Genomic DNA, 17,960 nt, shown 5'->3' with positions numbered 1-17,960 from the left:
AATAAGGTTTTTAACTTAAAGGATACATTCCAACTTGCCCTCTCCACCTCCATCCCAACATCCTTGCTTGTTTCCTTTGCTTCCGGGACTGAGCTTAACCTCCACCTCCGTTCCAGGCTCTGTCATGGAGGGGATGACCCGCCCCCGGAGCGTGAGTGCTAATAAGGTAGGAGAGACAGGGCGGAGCCCGCCCCCCACCCCGCCAACGAGGTGTAACTTTATAAAGGAGGGGGCAGCTGCCAGACGTCGATGCTGCCGTTCGGGTGGAGACCGTTCAGCACGGCGGCCGAGGACAGGGCCCCGCCCGGGTCCATAACCATTGTGCCCAGCTTCCAGATTTCTAAACAACCTCTCTCTCTTTCTCTCTCTGCCCCTCCCCTTCACACACATACCCCACTTTCTTTTTTAAAGAGGAAAAAAACATCACCTGGCGCACCTCTCCCTTTTTCTTCTATTTTTCAGAAGCCTGGACGGAAAGCGCGAGCGAGTCCGTCAGATGCCAGCGGCCGCGGTGCAGGAAGCGGTCGGCGTGTGCTCCTACGGGATGCAGCTCAGCTGGGACATCAACGATCCGCAGATGCCCCAGGTAAGCGAACCGCGTGTGCGAGGGCACGGGGGGCGCTGTCCATCCGAAGGAGGGAGAATGGCATTCGAGTTCTTGCAAGGAGTCTGCAGACGGACCATACACACACACATACACACACGCAAAATTTCTGGGTTTTTGAGTCCCCCTCAAATCTAGAAAGGGAATTGGACTCCACAAAAGGCTAAGTTGGGTTTAGAAATGTGTCTTCTCCCAGCAGTTTCCTTGCGCTTGTCTGAAATTACACGGAAAGCGGCAGGAAATACTGATCAGACTCCTCATTCCCAGTCTCGGGGAGAACAGGACACCTGTCCTTTAGCTTCCCTTTAGCCAAGGTAGAAATCAGGTGCCTCTCTCCTTATTCATTTGCTTTAAATCCACGAGGAAGCTAAGGAGAAGATCTAAACAGATGTAAATACCACTGCTTCTCAAGCAGCAAAACTATGAGGTACGACTGTAAAGTGAATCTAATGACCCAAATTTAAAACAAACAGCCCGACTTGAGCAATTTGTTCAGACCTCCCTGACCACCGGGAGGAAGGAGGCCCCATTGTCAAGCCAATGAGGCATCTGTACCCAAAACCTACTTCTCTAATGACAAGCAAATCATCATTCTTTTGGGGTGAATTTGTTGCATTTTGTTTTATTTCAATAAAGCAAAAATAGTCTGGAGCCAAGTCCAAAGAATGAACTAGGGTGGATGAAGTGGTGAATGAAGAGGTTTGCAGCCAATTCCAGAGAGTGACCAGTTGTGCTTGGTCATACTGGTTTGGGCCAAAACTCAGTGACTTTGAAGTCCTAGCTGTGGGGGATGGTGGGTGTAGAATGAGAGTTGCTTCCCAACCATTTACAAATGTGGGATTCCAGCAATGTTGTGGCACAGGGATAAAAGAGACTTGTCAGTTTTTCAGCAACTAAGATGTGCCTGATAGGTATTCAGATGAACAGCAATTAAGTGTAACATTGTGTAGCCTCTCAAAAGAGATCAGCACTTTTTTGGACGCATACCTTTGTAGTAGGTTAGGTGTGTTTTACTCCTTTGTTTTAAAGTCTGCCTACTTTTTTTTTTTTTTTTTTCTGAGACGGAGTTTCACACTCTTGTTGCCCAGGATGGAGTGCAATGGTGCTCCCTCGGCTGACTGCAACCTCCAATTCCCAGGTTCAAGTGACTCTCCTGCCTCGGCCTCCCAAGTAGCTGGGATTACAGGTGCATGCCACCATGCCCAGCTAATTTTTAGATTTTTAGTAGAGACAAGGTGTTACCATGTTGGTCAGGCTGGTCTGGAACTCCTGACCTAGTGATCCTTCTGCCTCAGCCTCCCAAAGTGCTGGGATTACAGGCGTGAGCCACCACACCCAGCCAAAGTCTGCCTACTTTAGAGTCATGTGGTACCATTTTTGTGAAAGTGGGCCACAGTACAGCAAGAGCATCTCATTCTCACTGTTTCTGTCCATGTACATCTTCATAGGAAACCATCATACCTTGCACTTTAGAAAAGTCACATCCAAATAATGTAATTATGGCTCATCTCTCAAGCATTTGCTAGACTTCCTATGTAAATATGAACTTTCTTTCAGGAGATTGGTTGTTAAGCAGGGAGTATGTGTGTAATATCTCAAAAGGGGCAGGCACACTGGGACATAGAAAGAGAAGCAGAGAAACTTAGCATTGCCCTGCTCCGGCTAACTGACTGAGCCAGCTAAACTAACTATATGACCTTGAGAGAGTCCTTGAATTTGCCTTAGTCTCAGGCTACTCGCTTGTCATCAAGTGGTAGAGTGAGATAACTATCTCAAACTCTCCCCTCTACGATCAGGTTCAGTGTTTATGTGTGTGTGTGTGTGTGTACACACACATAACATGCCAACACTTTAGAACAAATGAAACCCAATCCTTGACATCCTCTGTTCTTGTACTGATTTTAAAAATACCATCTCTGTGGCTTAACTGCCAGGGTCACTACCTCTGCAGCTCGTGTGAGGCGTGGGGACCTAGTCTACATCTTAAGGGAGAGCTAAAGAAACGCTGTTTTCTGGAAAACTGTCAACTTGTTACTAAGATCCTTAAGTTAAAATGTTCACTTTCAAAACAAAGACATTAGCATTTAATATAAACTTGGAGTTGATAGTACATCATTATGTATTTCACTTGTAACTTACCTTACATTGATATATTAATCTATGTCCCTTGTAATATTTCAGAGAAAAGATAAATAATACCTATTGGTAATAACAATGATTTCAACAATATCTTTGTGATTTTTTGGAAACAAAGTCACTCATTTACCTTACTACTGTTAGAATGTGCAGTATTAATGATGTATGCAAGTCTGAATTTTCCAACTGTGAATACTTCAGCTTTGCAAATGTTTGATCTAATTTTCCTGAGTGGCAAGAGTGGGGAGGAGATGCACATGGCTTACAACTATGATACACCCCTCTGAGTCTTTATCACACCAGCAGAGCTACTAGGTCTGGCTGCTACCCATCTTCTGTTTATATTCCAGCTATGCCATTGTGAAAGGTTATCTATTGAACTTCCACTTCCTTATTGAGTAAACAAGAGTAAAGGTGTCCATCTTGCAAAGATGTTGTGAAAATTATATATATTGCATAATATGGCTTTGCAGGTCAAACTGTTTCTGTTCCAAATATTCAATTCTGCATTGTAGTGTGAAAGCAGCCCTAAACATTACATAAAAGAAAGTTCTCAGTGGCCAGGCACGGTGGCTCATGCCTGTAATCTCAGCACTTTGGGAGGCCAAGGCAGGTGGATCACGAGGCCAGGAGATTAAGACAATCCTGGCCAACATGGTGAAACCCTGTCTCTACCAAAAATACAAAAATTAGCCAGGTATGGTGGTGTGCGCCTGTAGTCCCAGCTCTTTGGGAGACTGAGGCAGGAGAATCACTTGAACCTGGGAGGTGGAGGTTGCAGTGAGCTGAGATCACACCACTGCACTCCAGCCTGGGCAACAGAGCAAGACTCCGTCCCCCACCCAAAAAAAAAGAAAGTGCCTAGTAAAGGGTGATTTTTCAATTAAACTTATACGCAAAAGAGACATTGATTGCCATATAAGTAATGCGTCAAATTGACAAAGACTACCAAATATGAATACTAAGGCAAAGCTCAGTATTTTAGACATAACTTATTATTTCGGCCATGTGGCTCTTTGTTGAGGAGGATGACAATCCCATACTGCTCTGGGGAGCAGTCTAGTGCCAGGCAAGCTCATGGTTTAAGTCCATCATTGCAGTACCCTTTTAAACTTGGAGAGCTAAGTTGACAGTAGGGAGGGAAGCTGTTCCTTCCTCTCTGACATTACTCTGGGTGCCACTGCTAATGTGACTGACAGGTTTGGCATAGAGAGCCAAAGTGCTTTTGAAGGAAATGCACTGACTTAAAGATATTTACCAGTTAAATTGCATTTCAGTGATAGAACATTCCAGTCATTTTTCCCCCTAGCACTTTGATGCTTAACATGAAAATGTTTTCAACATTTAAACACACCAAGAAGTGATATAACATAGTGGTAAGACGTACAGGCTCTGGAATGGGACTGCCGGGGTACAAATCCTAGAGCCAGATCTTGCTAGCTGTGTGATGTGATCTTGGGCAAGTCGATGAACCTCTCTGACCTCCACGTCCTCGTCTGTAAAATGTAAATCATTGCCTGTAGTTTGAAGTCTAGATGAATTAATACATGTACAGCATTTAACAGATAAGCACTATATAAACATTAATTATTACCTGGTTGTCAGTCTGACATAGGAAGAGTGGCATTTTGGGACTTCACATTGCCGGATTTAAAAAGAACCTTTTTTAATCCTAATGTGCTTGGAGAAATTTTAGAGCATGATGTGTGCCGTTTGGTCGATAAACTGACCACCTTTCCTTCTGCACCCTTCCAGGAGCTGGCCCTCTTTGACCAATTCCGAGAGTGGCCTGACGGCTACGTGCGCTTCATCTACAGCAGCGATGAGAAGAAGGCGCAGCGCCACCTGAGCGGCTGGGCCATGCGCAACACCAACAACCACAATGGCCTCATCCTCAAGAAGTCGTGCCTGGGCGTGGTGGTGTGTGCGCAGGCCTGCGCCCTGCCCGACGGTTCCCGCCTGCAGCTGCGGCCGGCCATCTGCGACAAGGCACGGCTGAAACAGCAGAGTGAGGACGCGGGGCTAGGGAGAGAGTTACCTTGGAGTTATAAGTTCCTTTTTTTTTTTGAGACGGAGTTTCACTCTTGTTGCCCAGGCTGGAGTGCAATGGCTGATCTCAGCTCACTGCAACCTCTGCCTCCCGGCTTTAAGTGATTCTCCTACCTCAGCCTCCCAAGCAGCTAGGATTACAAGCATGCGCCACCACGCCCAGTTAATTATATATTTTTAGCGAAGATGTGTTTCTTCATGTTGGTCACTCTGGTCTCGAACTCCTGACCTCAGGTGATCCACCCACCTCAGCTTCCCAAGGTGCTGGGATTGTACAGGTGTGAGCCACCACGCCCGGCCATGAGCTCTTTAGTCCCGATTAATTTTCCCCTTCTTCCTTCAGGAGGGCCTGGGGTCAGGGTTAATATTTCTCCCTTCCGGGCTTTGCAGAGAAGGCATGCCCTAACTGTCATTCTGCTTTGGAATTGATTCCTTGTCGAGGGCACAGTGGATACCCTGTAACCAACTTTTGGCGGCTTGATGGCAACGCAATCTTTTTTCAGGTAGGTTAGGTGAGAATACAATTTGCAATGGATACTTTCCATAGACCATAAAGGCCAGACCACCTGTCATGTGCCTTGGGAACCCTAGGCCAAACAAAATACAGCTCCAGTGGCCAGAAATAGGTGCTGGAGCCCCCCGGGGCCCTAGCGGGGGGACTAGGAGTTAGCTCGCTACTGTGAGCTCTTTAAGGTCCAGAGATGGTAAACCAAGTAGTAGTTATGGTTTTTTTAATAGAGTGAAAGGATTGCAATGATCTTTTAATATGTTAATTATTGATGCTGTTTTATTTAAGAATTTTTTTTTTCTGTCATTTTGAAAGAAGCAAAACTAAACACTTGAGATCTTAGGAAAGGCATGATCAATTTTTGGGCTACATTGTCAGCTTCCTTTAGGGACACAAATGTATGATTTATTTTCTCCTTATCGCAGGCCAAGGGAGTTCACGATCACCCAAGACCAGAGAGCAAATCAGAGACAGAAGCTAGAAGAAGCGCCTTCAAGAGACAAATGGCCTCTTTCTACCAACCCCAGAAAAAGAGAATTCGAGAATCCGAGGTAACTGGGAACTGATAGGGGACAGTGGCCTCTGCTCATTTTCATCCCAAGATACACTGATAAGTATGTAAAATATGCAGGTCATGCATTAATTACAAGGGCTTGATTTCATGTGAAAATTATATGTCTGTCACAAAGTATCATCAAATCAACATCTGAATAGGGTTTCTGATCCCTTTTTCTCCTTAAAAGAAAAAACAATCTCTGCAGGCAGTGATACAGTCCTGATATGTCAGTGTGCTGACATCCTAATATAAGGACAATTGTGCAACAGTAGTAAAGGTGGAAATGTGTGCCTACCAACAGGAAGCTAGCAGTGTGTCCTTGAGGGGGTCCTTTCATTATTTTATCCACAAGAACAGATAACATTTCTCTGTGCAACTTAATTCAGTTTGGCTTTTCAACCAAAGCATGCCAAGCAGGCAGAGTGTTAGTGTGAGGATAACAGAAACTGACAGTGCCTATGTGCCAGGCACTGGTCTGAGTTTCACACATTTGATGGTTGCAGAAACCCTATAACAAGGTTACTATTATTAAGCTCCATTTTATTTATTTATTTTTTTTTTTTTGAGATGGAGTCTCGCTCTGTCATCAGGCTGGAGTGCAGTGGCGCAATCTCAGCTCACTGCAACCTCTGACTCCCTGGTTCAAGCAATTCTCCTGCCTCAGCCTCCCGAGTAGCTGGGATTACAGGCATGCGCCACCACAACCAGCTAATTTTTGTATTTTAGTAGAGACGGGGTTTCACCATGGTAGTCAGGATGGTCTCAATCTCCTGACCTCATGATCCACCCACGTCAGCCTCCCAAAGTGCTGGGATTGAAGGCGTGAGCCACCGCGCCCGGTCATTAATTTCCATTTTTAAGATGAAGAAAGGCTCAGAGAGGTTAAGTGGCTTGTTCAATTCGTGAGGGACAGAGTCAGCATTGAACCCAGGCCTGTGTGCCTCCTAAGTCTCTACTATTAGGAACACAGTGTGGATGAGAACAGGACCATCTGCCACTCAGAAGCTTCCTACCTGGCTACCGTGGACCCTCCTCATTCTGTTGTGTGGTATTTATGCCTGAGTGAACTCCAGCTTAGCAACCCCTGGACCACATGCTTAAATCACATACCTGAGCAGTGCAGTGTTCACAACACGGAGCCCAGCACATGGACATCTGTTTTTACTTACTTGTTGGCTATTGTTACAGGTAAAGGTGTCCAAACAATTTACATAGTATGTATCTGTGTTTGTTTCATTTTTTAGGTAGAAGAAAACCAAGACAGCAGTGGTCTTGATTTCAGCAACATAGCCTTGGAAAATCCAGAAGACTTTGATATAGTTACTGAAACCAGCTTTCCTATTCCAGGGCAGCCTTGCCCTTCCTTCTCAAACTCTGATGCTTACAAAGCTACCTGTGACCTAGCCACCTTTCAAGGAGACAAAATGCCACCCTTTCAGAAATATTCAAGCCCAAGAATCTATTTGCCTAGGCCACCTTGCAGCTATGAATTGGCAAATCCTGCTTATACAAATTCGAGCCCATATCCCACCCTTTATAAGGATTCTACCAGTATCCCTAATGACACAGACTGCATTCATCTGAACACACTACAATATAATGTCAATTCATACAGCAGCTACGAGAGAAGCTTTGATTTCACCAACAAACAGCATATCTGGAAACCATCTCTTGGAAAACCCAGCCTTGTGGAGAGGACTGACCATGGGCAGTTTCAGGCTGTGGCCACTCACCCTTATTATAATCCAGAGCTTCCCTGTAGGTACCTCACGACTCCGCCACCAGGTGCCCTACAAACCGTGATCACCACCACCACCAAAGTGTCCTACCAGGCCTACCAGCCCCCTGCTAGGAAATACAATGATGGTGTGGGAGAGGTTAAGAGCCTTTCAAGCTGTAGCTGTGCTCCTGAAGATACCAGGATGTCGGTCGCAGTCTATCCAGAAGCCTGGGGTCCTCCAGCGACAGTCACCAGGGCAGCCTCTCCTTCAGGGCCACTTCCTATGAAAACTGTAGGAGATTGCCGGACCATCAGACCCACTGTGGCTATTCCCCACCAGCCAGTTTCCTCCAGGACAGATGAAGCAGAGACTTGGGATGCATGTCTGTCTGGGCTGGGCTCTGCAATCAGTCACTCAGAGAGAGTAGGTCCCTTCTTTAGCTATAACAATGAGGATTTTTGAAAGGCAATTCAGGGGACAACAAAATAGGAGTGTGCATGCAGGCAGGAGGCAGGGAAACGTGAAATGGCAGTGATCTCTTGTTGAGTTGGGAGATTCACCTTGTGTGCAAAGAAATACAGATAGTAGTAAAAATGCTGATTAGCTGAGAAAATAATCAGTTGGAAATGTTTAGGTCATATTGGGACATTTCACACAGCATTTTGAAATTGGCTACAATACATAGATGTAACTCAGGAAAGTGTAAGTCTCTCAAATGAACAAATAAGCAAACTGGAGGAGGTTAAATACTGCCCTAAGTTCACTTAGCTTATTAGCGGGAGTAGAGGTCAAGGATTCTGGTTCTGATTCTAAGCCTTTTCCCATTAGAGCACCTTAGGGAATTTTACATCCCTAGAGGCTGTCAAAATAGCTTCAGGAAGAAAGTTTTACAATCTTCTGAGTCATTTCATGACATTTTTGTTTAGCATTTAGAACCTGTTAAAATAGCTTCAGGAAGTAATTTTGATTGTTTTATCTCCAACTTATGTATCTACAGCTTTTCAAAAAATCTCTAGCAATGGTAAAGTTCAATTGTTTTTTAAAAGATTCAGTATTAGCTGAATGCCTTTTCATAACATGATCGTTTCCATAACAGAGACAGCCTAACAATGATGAGTTGTATTTAATGAATTATCATTGTACCAAACACATTTTTTTCTGATTAGGTTTCAGAATTAGAATTAAAATGTTTTGCTAAAATACAGCTTTACTGTTTGTCTGTTATTCTTCATAAAGGTAATTAATAATGTTCAATAATTAATAATGTTGTTCAATTAAATGTAATAAGGGTATTTTAAAGTAATGAAGCTAATTCTTGACTTACTTCAAAAATAGTATGACCTAGGAAACAGTTGTTATGAAACATTAAAACTTATTAAATGCACCAAGAGAGGTGGCTCATGCCTGTAATCCCAACACTCTGGGAGGCTGAGGCAGGAGGATTGCTTGAGTCCAGGAGTTCAAGACCAGTCTGGGCAACAGAGAGAGACCCCGGGGGCATGGCAGTGGCCTGTAGTTCCAGCTACTTGGGAAGCTGAGGTGGGAGGATGGTTTAAACTCAGGAGGTCAAGGCTGTATCAGCCATCTTTGTGCTCCTGCACTCCAGCTTGGGCAGCAAAGCAAGACCCTGTCTCAAAAAAAAAAAAAAAAAAAAAAAGAAATAGTTTGACTGTTTTGTAGTTTATTTGCAAAATACCTGTTGTTAAACTGTCATAACAGAAAGAGCCTTTTCAAAACATTTGAAGTGTGCACACACATACTTTTGCACTGCTCCCAATAGTCACTAATATTTAGTGAAAAATACTCTGTTTTCAAATAAAGATAAACTACACAAGCAATATATTTTTGAGGGGGATGCCTAGAAGTATCCTCAAATTTGCATGGAATAATCAATTTGTGTAGCTAAATTGTAGTAAGTCGGATGCCATTTTAAATCACTGGACATTCTATATTGTCCAGTTAATTCAGAAAAGTTTAATACCCCAACATCATAAATGCATGCAGTACTTACCAAAAGATTAAGTAGGTATGAGTACACTCCTCTGAGTTTCTAACAAACCAATTTTTTTCAAAGGGAAAGATGCTTAGTACACTCATCAGTTACTTTTTTCTTTGGACTTCCATTGCCAAAGCTCACAAGCTATAATAATATCTAACATTTATATAGCACTTACTGGCCAAACACGGTGGCTCATGCCTGTAATCCTAGCACTTTGGGAGGCTGAGGCAGGTGGATTGCTTGAGTCCAGGAGTTAAGAGACCAGCCTGGGCAACATGGCAAGACCCCATCTCTACCAAAAAAAATACAAAACTTAGCTGGATGTGGTGGCACACGCCTGTAAGTCCCAGCTACTCAGAAAATTGAGGTGGAACGATGGCTTAAGCCCGGGAGGTAGAGGTTGCAGTGAGCTGAGATAGCACCGCTGCACTCCAGCCTGGGTGACAGAGCTAGACTCCGTCTCAAAAAATAAAGAGCATTTAAAAAAAGAAAAAAGTGTTTAAAAATGTATATGTATATACATACATATCAGCATTTCCCATGTGTCAGACATGTAAGCCCTGAATATGCATTAATTGATGGAACCTTCACAGCTGTCCTCTGAGCTACCTGAGGAGGTGAAATGACTTATACGGCAAGTGGGAGACCAAGATTTGAATCCAGCTCATCTCCAGAGTGCATGTTCTTAGCTAATGCTGTTTATATTGGCTTTGATTGTACGCCTTTATCAACAAATTGCATTTATACTTAAGTGTTTCTCTTGGCACAGAGCGAGCTATGTTACTTCTGTTTGTGTTCTAATGTGCGACCTGAGGAATCCCGGCAGGATGGGGAGGAGGGGTCCAGGATGGGAGTGAGCAGACAGGCTGGAGTCCCTGAGACAGTCATTCCCCAAAGCGTGGTACAAGGGTCCCATGGGGTACAGAGTGAGTCTAGACAGTCCATAAATATTTCAGTAGTTACTGACTTATTTAAATGTATAATAGAAAAAGATATGAATAGCACATCAAACCTATGATTTTAGGTGATGCCCATCAAAATCTCAAAAGACACAATCCTGAATGCCATAATCCCAAATGTTGAAATCCAGAAAGATCAAAATCCCTGATGTCTAACATCTCTAATGTCTAACATCTCAAAAGCCACAATCCCAAAAGATTAAAATCCCAAAAGTTGAAATCCTGAAAGCTGAATTCTGGAAAAGGGGCTAGTGCATTTTTAGTTGTATGAAGGATAGTTACATTATGTTGGTCGCATCATAGGCAGAACTACCTAGTCTTTATTTGGAAGTTACGTATGGTTTAAGGAGATGCATATGGGTGCCAAGTTATCAGGAAGTCAACTTGTCACTGTGTAAACACAGTGTAAATAGAGAACTATGGCATGAAATGGGTTGAAATGGAAAGCAGGGCTCAGAGCCTTGAAGACCAGTACAGCCCATCTAGATTTTATTCCAAGAACCATGGCAAACCACTGAAGAATTTTAAGCAGAAAAGCGGCATGATCAAGTTTATGTTTTGAGAGGAATAATCCCGATGCTGTGTGTGGACACTGGATTAAAGCTGGGTTTAGAAAGCAGGAAGGTGACTGTGAGGCAAGAAATGCTGATGGCTTGCATGAGAAAGTAGCAGTGGAGATGGAAGGATGTAGACAGATTCAAAACGTAATTTGGGGAAGACCCACCCACGAGCCCCTCTGTCTCTGCAAGAGAGAGAACTATTCTCCTTTCCCTTTCTTCCATCTATTACACCTCTGCTCTTAAAATCACTTCTTGCATGTCCACGTCTTCGATTTCCTTGGTGTGAGACGACGAACTTCAGATATTTACCCCGGACAACGACACTGCTTCATTTTGGGGCCCCATATGGGACCATTGGAAGGGTTTCTAATAGCTTTGAAGATTGCAACATTGGAATAGAGAAAAAACGTGCAGGACTCATGAAGAGCTGAAATGTTCACGAATGTCAAACAGGAGTTAACTGCATGAACTACACTAATAGAAGTCTGAAGACACAATTGGAGAAACTGTTTTACCAAGGCTTCGATTGGAAGAGTGTGCCTCCATTTAAGGAATCAGGCTTGACTTGCAGAGCCAATAAAAGCCCCTTGGGGATGACTGGCCTCCTGCCTTGTCTACATGGTCCCCGTACAGATTTCCTAACCTGTGACTAACCCTGCTTATTCACGTGAATAGAGTAGGGATCTCCTGCAGCTTGCAAGAAACAAAAAGGGATGGGTAATGTAAAAACCTGGATCAATATGCCAGTTCTGGGCAATTTTCCTGCAAATCCTGCCAGGTAATAAAGGTAAATAGGGTGCCCATAAAAAAATGTAAGTTGGAGGTAGTGGTGGACCTTACTTAAGATTTAGGTGTGGGATAGTAAGGAATAAGGAAAAATAAAGAACTACTCTCAGTTTCTGGCTTCAACAAACCGAGTAACTGATGGTACCACTCTCTGAAGTATTGGCAGCTGAAAAAAGAACAGTTATGGTCCCTTAATGCTGCTGAGTCATCGAAGCTATCAGATGCACATAACGCTGGAGCTCTGTGGAGGGTCCGAGATACAGATGCACATCAGGAAACCATAAGCATAAAGCTGCTTTTTAAAGCCAATAGTAGCTCACCTGGTAAGATGATCTAGAGCTGTACTGTCCAATATGGTAACCACTGGCCATATGTGCTAATATAAATTAATTAAAATTAAATAAAAGTTAGCCAGGCACAGTGGCTCACATCTGTAATCCCAGCACTTTGGGAAGCCAAGGTGGGTAGATCACTTGAGGTCAGGAGTTCAAGACCTGCCTGACCAACATGGTGAAACTTATTCTCTACAAAATATACAAAAATTAGCCAGGTGTGATTGTGCATGCCTGTAATCCCAGCTACCCTGAGCTTGAAGCAGGAGGATCTCTTGAACCAAGGAGGCAGAGGTTGCAGTGAGCCAAGATGGCATCACTGCATTCCAGCCTGGGTGACAGAGCAAGACTCTCATAAAAAAATTTAAAAATTAAATAAAATTTAAAATTCCATCCCTCAGTCACACTAGCCGCATTTCAAGTGCTTAGTCGCCATCTGTAGCTAGTGGCTACTGCATTGGATGGCGCAGAGAGAGGACATTTCCAGCCTCATAAGAGAGTTCTGTTGGACAGTGTTGTATAGAGGAGGACGGCGGACCTTGTATGAAGCCATGAGGAGTTCCCAATTTGGAGTTAGAGGAGAAGGATCTGACAGAGATGAGAATTAGCAGCCAGGTAAGTAGAAAACCAGGACAGAGAAGGGGGTCACAGAAGCCAGAGCCAAACTCTTTCAAGAGAGAAGGAGGTCAGCATTGCAGAATGTGGCTGAGATGTTAACGTGAGTACAGAAAAGTGTCCACTGCGAGTGGCAACAAGGAACGCGTTGGTGACCACAAAGACACCTGTTTCTATGGGGTGATGGGGCTCTGTGAGGCAGATTGGAATGGGCCAAGAGGCCAAGGGGAAACAAGGAGCTGGAGGCAGCATGTGTACTCTCTGGATAATGGAAGGTTGATTTCCAAGTGTGAATAAAAGTCTACGTGCTTGATTAAAAACTGTATTCAGAGCTTCAAATTTCTTCCAGTGAAATTTGCCTTGGTGATAGGGTTGCCAGAGTTAGCAAACACAAATACAGGCCACTCAGTTAAATCTGAATTTTGGATAAGCAATGAGTAATTTTTGAGTATAAGCACAGTCATTCATCACTTATCAATGGGAATATGTTCTAAGAAATGTGTCCTTAGGTGACCGTCCTTGTGGAGAAATCAGATTGTATTTACACAAACCTAGATGGTAGAGCCCACAATACACTTAGGCTAACATGGTAGAACCTATGGCTCCTAGGCCACAAACCTGGACATCGTAGTACTGTGCTGAATACTGTAGGCAATTACAACATTATGGTACTTGTGTATCTAAACCTATCTCCATGTAGAAAAGGTTCAGTGAGAATAGGACACTTACCGTGAATAGAGCTTGCAGGACTGGAAGTTGTTCTGGGTGAGTGAGTGGGTGGTGAGTGAATGTGAAGGCCCAGGACCTTACTGTACACTATAGACTCTATAAACACTGCGCACTTAGGATACACTAAATTTATTTAAAATTTCTTTCTTTAATAATAAATTAACCTTAGCTTACTATAACATTTTTACTTTATAAAACTTTTTAATTTTAAAAAGCTTATATATAAATACATGTATATTTTTAAATTTTACTTTAAGTTCCGGGATACATATGCAGAATGTACAGGTTTGTTACATAGGTATACCTGTGCTCTGGTGATTTGTTGCACCTATCAACCCATTATCTAGATTTTTTTTTTTTTTTTCTGCGATGGAGTCTCGCTCTGTTACCCAGGCTGGAGTGCAATGGCACAATCTCGGCTCACTGCAACCTCCGCCTCCTGGGGTTCAAGTGAGTCTCCTGCTTCAGCCTCCTGAGTAGCTGGGACTACAGGCATGCACCACCAAGCCTGGCTAATTTTTGTATTTTTAGTAGAGACAGGGTTTCACCATGTTGGTCAGGCTGGTCTCAAACTCCTGACCTGGTGATCCACCCACCTCAGCTTCCCAAAGTGCTGGGATTACAGGCGTGAGCCCCCGCACCTGGCCTCATCTAGGTTTTAGCCTCACATGAATTAGATATTCATCCTAATGCTATCCCTTCCCTTGCCTGCCACCTACCAATAGGCCCTGGTGTGTGCTGTTTTCCCCCTCCTCCCTGTGTCCACGTGTTCTCATTGTTCAACTCCCACTTATGAGTGAGAACATGCGGTGTCTGGTTTTCTGTTCTTGTGTTAGTTTGCTAAGAATGATGGCTTCCAGCTTCATCCATGTCCCTGCAAAGGACGTGATCTCATTCTTTTTTATGGCTGCATAGTATTCCATGGTGTATGTGTGCCATATTTTCTTTATACAGTCTATCACTGATGGGCATTTCAGTTGGTTCCAAGTTTTTGCTATTGTAAATAGTGCTGCAATAAACATACATGTGCATGTGTCTTTATAGCAGAATTTTTTAAAAACATTTTTACTCTTGTAATAACAGCTTAAAACACAAACAGATTTTTCCTTATTTATATTTCCTTCCTTCTATAAGCGTTCTATTCTTAATATTTTATTTTTTGCTTTTTAAACTTTTTCGTTGTTAAGAAATAAGACTCAAGCACGTACATTAGCCTAGGCCTACACAGGGTCAGCATCATCAATATCACTTCCTTCCACCTCCACATCCTCTCTCTCTGGAAGATCTGCAGGAGCAATAACACGCACAGAGCTGTCATATCCTATGGTACCAATGCCTTCTTCTGGCATACCTCCTGAAGGACCCATCTGAGGCTATTTTACAGTTAACTTTTATTTAATAGAAGGAGCACACTGTAAATAAGGATAAAAATATAGTAAATATATAAACCAGTAACATAGTTGTTTATTATCATTATCAAGTATTATATGTTGCACGTGACTATATATGCTAGACGTCTATGTGACTGCAATGCAGCATAGGTCGATTTACACCAGCATCACTATAAACGTGGAAGTAATACATTTCACTATGACGTTATGATGGCTATGATGTCAGGAAATAGGAATTTTTCAGCTCTATTATCATCTTACGGGACTCCATTATACATGCAGTTCATAGTTAACTGAAATGTCATTATGTAGTGCCTGAGTTACATCTCAAGTAGTGCATGGACATAAAAAACATTATTCATCATTTTTCTTAAATTCAAAGTTACGTGTTCTGTATTTTATCTAGTACTCTATTTAATGTGAATTTATAATTTCATTTCATTTGTGTCAAAATGTACTAAATGGCATTTGAATAAACTAAAAAACTAAAAGTGCATTTACATAAAAATAATTTGGGTGCTGAACACTTATAAGGAAATAATACTTATTTTAACTGCATATTCTAGTGGGAGAAAAAATATTTTATTATCCTTTCAAGTATACACATCAAAGATAAACAGTACAAGATTTTAAAAAGCCAAAAATCACCCTTTGACATTTTCATTTACAAACCACACTATCGGCCGATAGTCATCCTACTTATTCATCTTTCATTCCACTCGAGTGAAATAAAGCAAGAGTGTCCTTTGAATGTTACATCAGTAATGGATTTTCCATTCATCAGCCCATTAGAGTTGGGTTTTCTGATCCTCTCTCAGGCAGCTGAGCTACCCACATAGCATTGTGTTATGGTTTGAATGATGAATCTTTTCAAACATGAGGCATGTCAGGGTTGTGGCTGTAGGGGAGAAGAGGAAGAAGGAGAAGCCCCCTCCAACTGCAGCCGCCTGTGGCTCCTCAGACAGATGTAGCAGAAGGGCATTACTGAGGAAAATCACCAGCCATCTGCTTTTGCAGCCCTCCACCTGCAGAAAATAAGAGAATTCTTTTCCAATGCTTCTTAAGGGCAAGGTTTTAAAAACCTCGCTTGAAAACGTCTTCTGCTTAAAGATGGCCTGTGTATTAGACTGCAGTGCTGATCCAGATTTCCATAAACCATCTGAATTCTTTCTCTTAACCACTTTAAGCACTATGCTTTTAAAGATCCTTTCCAGCTATTGCCAAGATGCAGCAATAAAACCCCTTAATTCAAATGTGCCCAGAATTGTGACACCAGAATGGATGTCATCTATTCCAGTCTTCTGTTACCAGGATTGAGTGCCCTGTGGGCTTCTAAACACATGCCCATCCATTTCTTCCTTGGGTTCTACTGTCCTCTGCAAGAATGCTGTTATCCTCACAGAACGCTAAAAAGAGCTTTCAGAATAAAGGTACAACTGTATGTTCGGTTTTGTGATTTAAAAAAAAAAAAAATTGGCCAGTTGTGGTGGCTCGTGCCTGTAATCCCAGCACTTTGGGAGGCCGAGGTACGTGGATCATGAGGTCAGGAGTTCGAGATCAGGCTGGCCATAGGGTGAAACCCCGTCTCTATTAAAAATACAAAAATTAGCCAGGCGTGGCGGTGGGTACCTGTAATCCCAGCTACTCCAGAGGCTGAGGCAGGAGAATCGCTTGAACCCAGGAGGCGGAGCTTGCAGTGAGCCAAGATCTCCCCATTGCACTACAGCCTGGGCAACAAAGTAAGATTATTTGAAAAAAAAAAAATTATGACATAATCAACAGAATATATGCATTCACCCACAAGATGCTAAATGCTATAAGAATTACAGAGAAGTATAAAATGAGGTCTCTGCTTTCATAAAATTTGTAGTAAGAGAAAACCAATAGGCCTGGCACCATGAGGCACAGCTGTAGTCCTAGCTCAGGAGGCTGAGGCAGGAGGATGGCTTGAGGCTGCAGTGTATGCGCCATGATCGTGCCTGTGAATAGTCACTGCACTCCAGCCTGGGACACATAGCGATACCCAGCCTCTAAAATATAATTTCAAAAGAAATTTGTAGTAAACAAGAGAAATACGACATGCCAAATAACAGGTTAAATAGCAGGGCAAGGCAGTACATTAGTGCATGCATTATAATATTTTATACACAGGAAAGCATAACGATATTTCAAGAATTTTTACATGCTAATTTTATGGTTGTTGAAAACTTTAAAATTGTGAAGGCTGAACTTGTCTCTGCAGGTGGAAGAGCTGAGCAGAGGGACCTTCTCTAAGGAAAGAATGAAGTGGGGAAGGCAAAACAGCCCAGCTGCAGAGGCAGAGGGGAAGATGGGCAACACTCTTCATGAATATTTTCTTCATCTTGAAGCTTTTCTTGTTAAAATATTTTCCTTATTAGTATTTTCCTATCCAGATGCTCTTCAAAAGATTTTCATGTACACATTCCTCAAATCTCAAATTACTTTGTAAGTAATGTGTTCATAAAATCTTTATGAAATTTGTTCATAAAATATTCTTTATGAAATATCCTTATGAATATTCAACAATCTTTATGAATATATTCATAAGAATAATGTAACTGAATGAAAAGAGCACTGTTCCTATTTGTAAAGAAGCTATTTTTGAAGCAATAGATGTTGAATATGTTCATGCACATAATGAACTTATCAATGATCCCATATGCAAACAAATCTTCTGAAAACCTACAATGTTCTAATTCTAAACGCTGACAATAAAGTGATGGACAACGTAAGCATGGTTCTCACCCTCATGGGGCTTACATTCTTTGTGAGGAATAATTTTTATTTTCTTTGAGACAGAGTCTCAGTCTGTCCCCCAGGCTGGAGTGCAGTGGCGCAATCTCGGCTCGCTGCAACCTCCACCTCCCGGGTTCAAGTGATTCTTCTCATGTCTCAGCCTCCTGAGTAGCTGAGATTATAGACACCCGCCACCACACTCGGCTAGTTTTTGCATTTTTAGTAGAGACAGGGTTTTGCCATGTTGTCCAGGCTGGC

The 17,960-nt window shown here is 42.6% G+C and overlaps 1 protein-coding gene and 1 long non-coding RNA gene across 2 annotated transcripts in view; one reads left to right on the top strand and one right to left on the bottom strand.

The window, feature by feature from the left end:
* The first annotated feature begins 248 nt into the window (after positions 1-248).
* Positions 249-8,778, top strand: GCM2 (glial cells missing transcription factor 2). The gene is made up of 5 exons (XM_012440278.2): positions 249-586; positions 4,496-4,748; positions 5,180-5,292; positions 5,723-5,848; positions 7,098-8,778. The coding sequence occupies exons 1-5, from the start codon at positions 497-499 to the stop codon at positions 8,034-8,036; spliced, it is 1,521 nt and encodes a 506-aa protein (XP_012295701.2). The 5' UTR covers positions 249-496; the 3' UTR covers positions 8,037-8,778.
* A 6,226-nt stretch (positions 8,779-15,004) lies between these two features.
* LOC135269217 (uncharacterized) overlaps positions 15,005-17,960 on the bottom strand; it is a 57,786-nt gene continuing 54,830 nt past the window's right edge. Inside the window, exon 4 of the long non-coding RNA XR_010337532.1 lies at positions 15,005-15,970. This is a non-coding gene — a long non-coding RNA (uncharacterized LOC135269217). The remainder of the gene's footprint in view (positions 15,971-17,960) is intronic.

This window comes from Aotus nancymaae, unplaced genomic scaffold, assembly GCF_030222135.1.
Source record: "Aotus nancymaae isolate 86718 unplaced genomic scaffold, 86718_ANA_hifiasm-v0.15.2.pri h1tg000051l, whole genome shotgun sequence".
In the NCBI taxonomy this organism is placed as follows: Eukaryota; Metazoa; Chordata; class Mammalia; order Primates; family Aotidae; genus Aotus; species Aotus nancymaae.
Note: the sequence above shows the minus strand (reverse complement) of the source record. Positions and strands in the feature narration are given on the sequence as shown.

Coding starts and splice junctions, on each gene's coding strand:
- GCM2 (XM_012440278.2), top strand. CDS start 497: ATGCCAGCGGCCGCGGTGCAGGAAGCGGTCGGCGTGTGCTCCTACGGG. Junction 4,749..5,179: donor GGCACGGCTGAAACAGCAGA/GTGAGGACGCGG, acceptor CGGGCTTTGCAG/AGAAGGCATGCCCTAACTGT. Junction 5,849..7,097: donor AGAGAATTCGAGAATCCGAG/GTAACTGGGAAC, acceptor TTCATTTTTTAG/GTAGAAGAAAACCAAGACAG.